At 44.8% G+C, this 11,638-nt stretch overlaps 1 protein-coding gene across 1 annotated transcript in view; it reads right to left on the bottom strand.

The window, feature by feature from the left end:
* LOC108573484 (amyloid beta A4 precursor protein-binding family B member 1-interacting protein-like) overlaps nt 1-11,638 on the bottom strand; it is a 96,606-nt gene that overhangs the window by 34,512 nt on the left and 50,456 nt on the right. Inside the window, 1 exon segment of the mRNA XM_017935943.1 lies at nt 397-496. Within this exon segment, the coding sequence (XP_017791432.1) occupies nt 397-496 (100 nt within the window).

The following is an 11,638-nucleotide window of genomic DNA, read 5'->3' as shown; positions in this document are numbered from 1 at the left end:
ATCAGAGAGAAAAATATCAACGAAAACATCGTCTTCCTCTCCTCCTCCTCCTCCTCCTCCTCCTTCTTCTTCATCTAGTGAGCATGTTTCAGAAGAAAACATGTCACAATCTCGCGAAATGAAACCGTCTCTTTTGTCCACGCTGTTCCGTTGGCTTATTCACGAAGCGCGGAATAAAAGAGGGTAGGACGTTAGAAAAACTGGCCTACATACGGGACACAAGTCGAGGGTGGACAGCACGACGAGCAAACGTCCACTAGGGCGGACAAAAGCGGGACGTTCGATTTTTTTTGCCCCGAAAGAAAACACGTTTCTCTGGATGACGAACGTCACAACAACGGAAATTGCATCGAACTGGAACGATCGACACGTCCATACGATAGAAGGATAGCTCACCTTCTAGATTCGCCATGGAGAACCTATAGCTGTCGATCCTCGGTGTGTTGATGTCCGAGTTGAAAGGCCTGAGGGTCGCTGAGCTCACATTGTCCAGACCCTGCAACATCAATTTAGACAGGCGTTAGTTATCGCGTTAGACTCTTACACGTTGTTGAAAGGTAACGTGTTACACACTTTTCTTGGTTAAGAAAGATACAGGTATTATTCAATTGATAGATTTACGAGTGAGGGAGGAGAAGCTATTTAAATAGCGTTCGGTAATGAAAAGTAAGGAAGGTTTGTATTCAAATGATAATTATTTTGAATGAGTTTAAATTACATTATTTTCATATCTGTTTGTACGTTTTCATTTTTATTTTGTTACTATTGCAAGCTTTAGATTTCGTTTCACATTTTCATCTATTATACAGAACAGTCCCAATGAAATTCTTAACACTAGGAAGACCAAAAAAATTGGTAACTTTTTCAAAAAAGTTGTATCATTTGTAACTTTCGAACTTCGTCTTCTAATTTTCCTAACCATATTTTAGTTACATAAAAATTCACTTTTGAAAAGTCGGTAATGGGTCATTCTTGACCCAGGCGATCCTAGTGTTAATTCGAACCTTTTTAACGTAGAACTTAATCACTCCTAACAAATAAAAATCTGCGAACACAAAATAACGCAATAAAATCCCAGCGTATCCTTCGAACTACCGTCAAGAACATATTACTTCCACCAAAAAAAAAAAAATCAACGAAACCGACCGCAACGTTCAATCCGAAAGAAACTGCTGTACCATTTCTCCCGCCACTTTTCCCCGAGCTTGCATCGGCACATCGTCGAAATAGATCATTCACCACCCCGAAAACGGTATCAATAGCGGAACACCAGGACGGAGAATCCCCTGGAACGGAAACAGAGACGAGAACGCGAGGTGAATTCGTCAGGGGACGTGATCTCGACGGGTTCTTAGCCGTAACAAGTTCAATCGGTAATCCGCTCGAGATCCTTTTACGGTGGCTCAGCTGGATTTGCGCGAAACCGTGGAGTTGGCTCGCCCAATTTCCTACGACGATTCCTTGCGCGCACCTCGTCGTCGATCATCGGTTTCTTCGCGGCGAAATTTCAACGCGGAGAGCTCTTAGTCTCCTCCTCCTCCTCTCTCCCCCTAGGATCGTCGTTCTCCGAGAGTGAAATGGGAAATGTCGCGCGAGTAAAATGTAGTCGGAGTTACGAAGAGAGAGGGATGAAAACGGGAGAAACTGGAAGGCTTCCAGGCTGTGTTCGATTGTTTTGCAGGCGCGTGCATGCAATGATAACGGCGAACACGACGGGGATGGCAAACGGCGCTGTCTGTGTATCGTAGCCCGAAGGTGGCAAAACTTGCCTCTTAGAGGGATGTTTGCGCAGAGGAAGTTTGTACTTCCGTTGGCGCGGCCGTTGTTCAGCTTCTAGCAGTTTTCCTATGGCATGCGTACTCCCTCGGGGATATGTACAAAGAGCTTCGTAACGTGTTCGTAGTTGAAATAATAATGGACAATATGTGACATGAATGATTCTTGTGTTTTTTCGGGATCAAGCGTTCGTCGGTGGAATCTTTTGAAATTTCAAACGAACCTCTGAATATTTTGTGAGAGACTTTTTGTTCCCGGGGTTGCAGCGTTTGTGAAAACTACTATTCCCGACGGAAAATAATTGTGTTTTAAAGATACGAAGCTTAACTTTGTGTGAAATAGTATTTTGCACCCCTAAGGTGATATCGATATAACCCTTTGCGCATTTTACATATTTATGCTTGTCTCGACTCTACGGCAGTCTAATAAAATTACGAATTACGGTCGAAAAAGTGTGCATTCTCCTACCTTTTTAATAATTACATAACCCTGCATTGTACATACGTAACCTTTACGTCACAGTCCTGACGATAGTACCTGGTCCCTTTAGATAAATCCGCTCGAGATAAATTGTCCAAGGATTAATCGTTCGAGGACGACGAACCATCTATGCGTCGAGCAAATGCTATTAGTGTACCTGGTAAATTCACGTACAATCTCAGATAAAAATCATCGACATAGTCAACAAACTCCCATAATTTAAGTTAGCCAGACACTGTATAAACCATAAATATTGCACACAGAGTTTCTCTTATAAAAGGAGCAACGAAAATTTCATTTCGAGAACGAAACATACAGGAAAACAATTTACATACGCCGAAAATCATGAAAGCCTCTCAAACGGTTGATACTTCACACAAAACCCTCCATCCCGCGTCAAAAACCATTTACACATTTCAGCAACGTTACCCGATCAACCCCTTGACGAAAAAAAAAAAAAAAATCTCATCGAAATCCTCTCCCAACAAATTCCACCTAACGTGCATACCGCGACAGAAGCGAGAGGGCGTTTCGACAAAAATTCCATTCGCTCAGGAAAGAGGTCCAGCGAGCGCTTCTCTCGCGGTGGCGCACAGTCAGCGAACTTCCGCGTTTTGAGCCATTAGCCGTAAATAATGCGAGAACCGAGTTGCCCGCTCGGCCGTGTATGTACATGCCGCGTTCTACGGCGGTTAATCAAGCAACAGCTCCGCACGGTGAGCACACAATGCCTTCGGCCTCGCCACACACACTCACACACACACAGGACAAAACGTTCCATCGGACAGGAGAAAACTGGGCTCGCCGTGTGTACCCCGTGTACACGTTTCGCTACGCCCGATAGATCGCCTCCTCCCCGCCCCTCTGCACCCCCCGCGACCATACTCTCCCTGGTTGTATATACCGGAGGGCAGAGGAGATCCCATGGGACGCCTGTATCGGCGATTCTTCGACGGCTCAGCGGCTGAAAGCGCGGGGTGACTTGCAAACGATAGGGTGAAGTCGCGCCGTGGCATTGCTTAGAATGCCCGACGACGCTTCGCCAAGTAACAGTAATAAGTGCAAAGAGATTTTTTTTCTATTTTTTTAAGGTGTTCAGAGACTCTGGATTTATCGATGTCGTTACTTTTCTTCGTTTGTGCCAGCGTCATGGATCATTGAGCCGCAGACTTCAGGTTGTAATTAATTAACAGACCAGCCGGAAGCCGAGGCGCCATCAATACTGTATTGAAACCGTGGGCTAATTGTAAGCTCGGAGAAATTTTAAGAGAAAGTCTGTGTGAGAAGCTTCCTGTAGAGGTTCGTTTCACCCTTTTGTTGCGGGAGATTTTAGTATGAAATGCATATGTGTAATGGAGGTTACAATATTTTTTGTTTTGGCTCTGTTGCTTTGAAATTTGTTTTATGAGATTGAGAAGAAGGTACACGAAGGGTGAAATTAGGGATTAAATTAAGATGGAAGTGTGCCAAAGGAAGAATGTAGAGGGGAGTAGCTGACTGAAATAGTATTTCTGCTTGATGGCTAAGTCCCATCGCTTTACCGTTTCGAAATTTGTTTTCTTAAATTAAGGCGAAATCACGCAAAGTGTAAACAATTAAAAATTAAATTAAGATAGAATTGGGCTAAACAGACTTTGTTCTCTTTGTTCTTTTGCAAAAATGTAGGTTCCATCGCTCGTACCGTATCAAAATTAACTTCACCGAATTAACATAAAATTGCACAAAGGGTAAAAAATTAAGACAGAATTGTGCTAAACAGACTTTTTCTCTGTTTTCTTTCGGAAAAATGGTTCTGCTTGATGGCTAAATGGCGGTTCCATCGCTCGTACCGTTTCAAAATTTGCTTCATTGAATCGAGATAAAATTGCACAAATGGTAAAATTAAGGATGAAAATTAAGACGGATTCGAAGTGCCTACAGACGTCAATAGCAACGAAAGGGTTAAACACCGAGAACCGAATCAAACCGTCAGCTGCACAAAGTGGAAGGATAAAATTTGCACGGAATAGAACGGGCGAAAATTGCTATTAAAAGAAAACTGTTCATTTTCGAGTTCACCGATGTGCATCAGGCCCGATAAATCGCCAGGGCTCACAGGCGTGTATACACACACGAGAACGCAGGGAGACGCACATTACACGCCCGGTGGTATCGACGGCTTCTCCCGGCGAGTTCGCCAGACCTCGGTGTGGGTGTGAATGTGGTGAACGACCCGGTAACCACCACTCGGCCAACAGGCACAACAATTAGATTCGACCGGATAAGCCGACTCTTCCTGTAACGCGAACCTCGTGGACGGTTACGTTGGTCGTATCTCGCGCGAGCATTGTCACGGATATTTAGCCGTGTTATTGACGTGCACGCGGCCAGATATCAAGCCGCGATAACGGGGAACGAATTTCTCGAGGAACTCGACGCTAAGGATACCAAACGCTGAGAAGTTAATCGATCCGCGGAGCGATCCCTCGAAAACCAAGCGTGGGAGTGTAGCAACGAGAGGAGAGAGAGAAAGCAACGGGAATCGCTCGATTGGAATCTTATCCGACCGTTACCGCGCTCAAAACTGCCGCGGAATCGAGTTTCTGGATGATTCCGGGGAAATGAAATTGCCGTGATAACGTTAGCAGTGAAACGCCCGCTCGATTAATTTATGCCACCTCTGATCTATCGTTTAGACGATTTTTGATAAAGACAATGGTGTTTCGCTTATAATTTCGAGTTATTCCAAGAAGTCTCGGTGTATTAAAAGTGATGAAATGTGGCCCAAAAATTGTACGTCGGTTTTTATACTAAATTGATAGTGACTGTTACGAGTTGATTGCAATATATTTTACGTGTATTTTATTGTTTCTCGTTCAATAAATACTTCTCGTATAATACAGTTGAAATCCCAGAACACATTGTAGGTTCGCATCTAAACTGTCAAGGGTCTCAATGTCTCAAACGTCTCAATATCTCACGAGTATAATACTCTGCAAAAATTGTTCCAGTTCAACCAGGTCACGCAAACTTCAATCTTTCAAAAATCTTCATTAATTCGACTAATTAAAGAGAACTGGCTTTCCCAACCAATTTTCAATCTACATCTCACAAACACCTACTCAAGTGCAAGTAGTTCAGTTGCTGCTACTATGTTAACGAATAAAAAACACGAGTAACATCGTGCATTCACCAAGCACACGAGCTTCGTCGAATCCTCATAACTCTACGTCGAAACAATAAATCCAATTACCCAAAACTTGCTCGAGGAAACGTATGTACATGTTCACCGAGCGAGACCTGGAAGAACAAGGTGGAAAACAGTCCGCGAGCGTTCTCGAGGCAAAGAAAAAGTCCCTCGAGACGTTCTCCACCGATGATGAAATAATTTGTGCGCGGCTTGAGGTGCGCGCGTGCTTAAATTTTTCATGGCCACGAGGAGGAGGTTCTCTTCCGGGCGGCGGGAGGCAAGTGAAAAGAGCAGAAAGCTCGCACTCGCCGAGTGTCGGTTTACCCGCGGAAAGAGGCGAGTTTACTCTCGACTCGAGTCGACTACGCTTTCTCGGCCTTTCACGCTGCCCTCTCGAGGGGTCCCCGCGCTTTATCCCCGGCCGAAAGCCAAAGGAGAGAAAGAACGGCTTGCCGCCAATTTATTCTCAGCAAGTCCCCCCTCGCCGAGAGCTTTATATTGCTCGCCGATAAAAAAAACTCAAGCGGCGGATCGAGCTTACACCGATTCAAATCGGCGAACATCGTGCCGGTTGTTCCGCTGCTCGGAAACTTTTCGCCGCCAGGCTAGGCGGTTGCGAAGAAAAACGGCAAACACCGCGGGAAAACGACTGGAGGGAACGTTTAAAAAAGTTTGAAGAGGATGCTTATTACAGAATAACGTTCAAGCGATAATTTTATGCTTCGTAGTCGTTGTTTTCGCTTTTCTTATCCACAGAAACACGAAGAGTCACGCTATTATAGATTCATCTGGCTTAATTCCAATTTCGAAGCTTCAAACATATTGCACGTCTGTCTCGAATAAATGAAATTCTCTCGATTCCTACGTTCTTTCATTGTACACTGAATAAAAGAACGTGCAGCAATGGTACCGAAGCACTTCTTCCTCCTCAATTCCTTTCTAATTATAATCTCAATTTGAAACATCTCGGTTTAAAGTGCACCCTATACGAAGTTTCTCACCGTGTACCCAATTAACCATGAATAATTTTAATTTCCACTCTATCAACTCCCCTTAATTGCACGCTATTCCTCCGGCAACGTTAACGCGAAGGCGTAAATGTCCACCAGGCGTTCGATCCTCCGGTATGATTAATCGAAAGGGATGCGGCCAGTGGGGGCACGAAAGCCATCACAGATATTGCACATATCGCATTCATCACGTGCCGTGGAATACTTCGGCGTATCAGCTGCCAAGCTTAAATAAGAAACACGTTCTGCGGGAACAGCCATGGAATTGTGAGGAAATGAGCCTGTCACCCGTATACCCAGACGAATCAGCTCTCAGAAAAATGCAGGTGCCGCCCGTATGCGTCTGACGTGCCAGCCAATATATTAAGAACCCCTCAACCAACCCCTGTTCGATGGTGTTAAGACGAGAAGAAAGTGGGCCCGAAACTTCTCCACATCCTCGTTTTTAACGGTAAGAAAACTCGCAAGAATGTCCAACGGCATTGTGAAAGATCGAAGGGATTTCACAGCTTATCGTATTCACCCCTCCCGGACTCTAGTCCGGCTTAAGGGGTTGAAATAAAGAGAAATAGGAGTCACGTTGCAGGAGAAAAGTCTGACGAACGACGCGGCGCGATTCGCCGGCAGAAGAGAAAAAATACCTCGAGTATGTTTAATCCTCTTTTTGGCTCTGGACGGCGGGGACATTGGCCGGGCGAGAAAAATACGTGATTTGTCTCTGTCCCGGGGAATCCCAACCCACGATCCTAGCCTCTGTCGCAGCGGCGTTTCGTGCCAAGACACTGTTTCCCAACGTTTCCCCTGGATAACGAAGTTTACCACGTCGACGCAACGGTCTCTGCACCGAGTGCCGCGGTGTCCTCTTTTCGAGACGCATTTGGACGTGTCGCATTGTTGCCCGGTCTTTTTTTGGGAAAAGGTGATGCGAAATGGTAAAAGAGAGAAGGATTTATGGAATGTTCAAAGGAACGTATAACGAAGTTGAAAGAAAAATTCTAGCGTCGTTTGTTCAGTTATTAAATTGCAGTCGTTGCCGGTCGAAAATCGTGAATACACGTTTCATAGATAACTCAACCTCTCTCTCCGTACGTCTAATATTTTCCAATCTTCCAGCATGAGTATAATTCAAAGAGTTTAAAAAAGAACAGATTGCCGTTTTATACGGAACATATCCCATAGAAGCTCTAACTTACCGCCGAGTATTAAAGGGTAGACACATCCTGTATCCTTAATACGGGATCAGCTTGCACGGGCAAAAAGAAGGGATAAAAGTTAAACGATCGATTTCTTACAAAAGTTCCATACATTACGATCGAGAATTCACACCGACAGAAGGTGGGTTTCGTTCATTCAGCCTGACTTTCCGCGAGATGGCCGGGTATTATGCGTAACCGAGTGTTTTAAACTCTCCAGAACCGGTTCGGAAAAGCATAATCCTACGCGTTCACAGAGAGCATGGAGGAGGAAGTCGCAGGCGAGTTACAATTTCTCGGAACCAGTTCCACCTGAAAGAGCCCGTTTAACCCGACTCTCCTAATACATGCATAATTTCATCTTCTACTCACTGCCTAACCCTCCGTTTCTTCGTTACCTCTCGTACATTTCCCTCTCGACGTGTGCCCTTTATTCTATATTTGGTACCGTTTTTCGGCCTAAGAAAGCGAACCGGGCCTAATCAAATAGAAATTTCCACGTCGTTCTACGTCGTGCATACTCACGTCCTCGTGCGCCTTGTGGCTTTTCCATCGGAAAAACCTGTCCATTTGGCGACCCGGGGAGCTTCTTCAGCCTCCTGACGACGTTATTTAATGGCAAACGTTTTGCGGTCTGCCTCGCAGCATCTTCGACGTTACATAATATCGTGTCCCCTTCGACGACATTTCCATGGACGAACGAACAGGCTCGGACATAACAATTCTCGGCATGATTCACTGGATTATTAACCAGCGGATTCTTGAAAATCGTGCCAGAGACTCGAACGCTCTCTCGTTCATCTTGTAGTTTAATAACGAGTAGTTACTCGATCGTGAAATCAGCTTTTCTATTTCTACTATATACCTGGAGTCTACATTCCAGCGCAATCCTTGATCGGCCTCAAGGATCAAAGACTGCGCTGCAAAGGGGAGGGTAACAACGTGTCGCGGCCAACGACAGTCCTTGAACCTGGCCGAGAAATCGTTTAATGATAGTCATCGCGGGGTTCGGCCGGCCGTCATGGGCCTCCTCTCGCGTGACCAGGCTAATGAAATCATTGGTCCCAGCACGGACTTCCCTCCGCGCTGAACGAGCGACGATTTCCGGCGATGGGACAGCCCGTTCGAAGAATCGATCACATTCTGCAACTGGCTCGATTTCACTTGGTACCCTCGAAGAGAAACTTTTCTATAGCGAACCGAAAAACTAGCTAGGATCGACGAAACACTGAAGCTACTACCTTTGGTCTTTCCAACGATCAACAAGCACTAAAATCTATAGCTAGATCTGTTATTCCTTCACTTTTGAACAACTTGCAACGTGAAGAATTTGGTAAGGACACGCGAGATATCACACCGAGCGTCGATCGTCGTGTTTCCAAGCGGAGTTTCTTTTTGAAAATATTGGACAGATTACGAGAGAGAGATCGATCGAGAGATACGAGGTGGACGGATCGAAGTGGACACGGTAGACCGGCGTGATCGCGACTGGCGTGGTATTGCGAGTACTGGATGCTGATCCGCGAGGGATTCAACGTGGAGCCGGTCGGTTCTTCGTCCCTCGCCCTCTCGATTCCCTCCACGACACGAAGGAACGAGAGGAGAAACCAGCTCTCTCTTTCTCTCTCTAGCATCCTCCGTCCCCTTTGCTTCCCTCTGCGTCCAGCACGCGCATGTGCGGCTATCGATTCCGCCTGTTCCCGCAGGAACACAGGACTACCGCGATGCTTTTTCCTGCGTGCCGCTGCGAGGAAATCGTCCTGAGAACACTTTGCCAGAGACGGGATAAGGAGGACACCAGGCCGAATGGGTTGCTGCTCCCGTATTGGACTCTTTCTGCTCGGTGGATTCGATCCAACGAGTTTCTGCCAGAATTTCTTGCGATGTTTCAAGTGTCCCACCTTTTTCCCTTATTCTCTTAAGTTCGTTCTTTCTTGCGTTATGTACGAGATCACTTTAGAATTGTTAGTTTCGAGTAGTTTGAATTATTAGAGATATCGGTTAATATAAATAATTGAGCAAATATATATTAAGAAGGAATGAATGTAAAAACTTGTCTGCAGTAAACTTTAATAACGATTGTATATAATTTTTGTACTTGCAGATGTTCTTGGAACATTTCTAGCTCGCTTCTAATTTTTCTCGTAGAAGCTGTATAATTCTCAATCTGTGATACGGGAATGCTTCAATTCGTGAAAAAAAATTATTAATGCCTCGATTCACGAGAGAAGCGTTTGCAATCAATTGGCACGGTGAAAATAAACGGAATCGCAGAATTGGTAACGCGTTTTCAAACTGGCTGCGAACACGTCCTGCTGATTAAACCAGCTTAATTAGAAGGATTTAACGAACGAAGTCCTGGCTTTGGGAGAATTTAATTAAAGACGGAACCGCATCGATGCACCGATGCATCCTACCTCGCGTAATCTCTCATACGATTTTCGCAGTCCCCTCGAGGAAATCCTGTCTCTGCGAATCATAATACGGAACGGAGCAATTACACGTAAGTGAATTCTCCTAACAGAGTTACCTCCTTGAAAACAGAAGAAAAAACAAATGAAAACTCCCCACGACCGACGCATTAAATCTTCCACAAACAGCTTCGTTAAACTACCCTCTTCGAAAAAAACGAACAGACAAAGCCTACGAAACACGACGAGTCTACTTTCCCAAAAAGAAACATCAAACTTCAACAGAAGCCTTCTGCTGACCTGTCAAGGGGTAAAATATCACTCTTCGATCGAAGATTCTCGACGTTACAAATTCAACGAAAAAAAGTCCCCTTGCGCTCTGCTCCGTCTTTGCGCAACTCACGACAAAAAGACACGATTCCAAGATCATCCACCGCGACACAGAGTGTCCCCCGACGTCGGTTTCTCTCTTTTGAATTTTCCTTCTCACCGTTCCAATTCGACGCGTCGACGAACGAAACGAGCCGACTTGTTCTCGTGTCCCCAGCTGCACTCGATGCAACCCTCGAAACCGACACACCGTCGTAACAACTCACGGGGGTCGAATTACCCCCCATAGGCTAGGAAACAGGGGTCACACAGGGACCGGGAGGACTCGTTGGACCAAGCAGATGCATTCACTCAGGTGCCGTATTCGAGCTCGCTCGTGCGTTCACGCACCTACACGAACCTGTGTGTAACACAGGGGGTGGATGCGACACAACCCTCCATCGACGATTGCCCGTGTCCAGTCCCCCGTCGTTTCGCGCTGAAAAATTGCGCCGCTACTGAAAAGCCACGATATTCTCGATGGCTTCTTTTAACGACGGACGTTCCTCAGTCTGTTTCTTGCATTATGTATCTTCTAGCGAGACTTTAATTGAGCAATTATTTTTCTGTGTCTCGGTTAGCGTTCTTTTCTTATGGTTCGAGTTTTGACGAAGTATGTAGAATTCCCGTGGAGTGGCAAAGGTAATATTTTTTTATTGATTATTTTTAAGCAATTTTCGTGGTTTTCGAAAGGTGTGTAATTTGCTTTTATCTTATATTTCTGTGGAATGAGTAGGTTAAGGTTGTTGAAAGGTTTTAGGGGAAAAGGTAATTTCTTATTAGTATGGTAGTTATTTTTCCAGGTTACGAACGTATTCGAATAATTCCAATATTAAATTCACCCGAAAGCAACGAAAGGTTCGTGTAATACGAAATGAAAGCAGATATTATTAAAATAAATATTTGTACGAATATTGTGTAATCAATAAAGCGGTGATTAACTTGTGCAAATGCATCGTATGAATTTATCAGAATTGTTAAACGATCGAAAATATGGAATGTAGTAAACAGAGGTTAAAACGAACGTTCCTCTTTGAACGTTGAAAAATAATGCCAAATGAAATTAGCGATGTAACAAAATGTTCGAATGAATTTCACATTTAAATAACACGCGCCCTTTACACGGAAGTAGGAAGAGAAAAGCGAGGAAAATCGAGGGAATAAAGGTGAATGCGAGTGATAAGATAAAGCGTCTTCTCGAAATTGACAATTGATCAAGAAAAATAGAAA

This window comes from Habropoda laboriosa, unplaced genomic scaffold (genome assembly GCF_001263275.1).
Source record: "Habropoda laboriosa isolate 0110345459 unplaced genomic scaffold, ASM126327v1 scaffold92, whole genome shotgun sequence".
Lineage (NCBI taxonomy): Eukaryota > Metazoa > Arthropoda > Insecta > Hymenoptera > Apidae > Habropoda > Habropoda laboriosa.
Note: the sequence above shows the minus strand (reverse complement) of the source record. Positions and strands in the feature narration are given on the sequence as shown.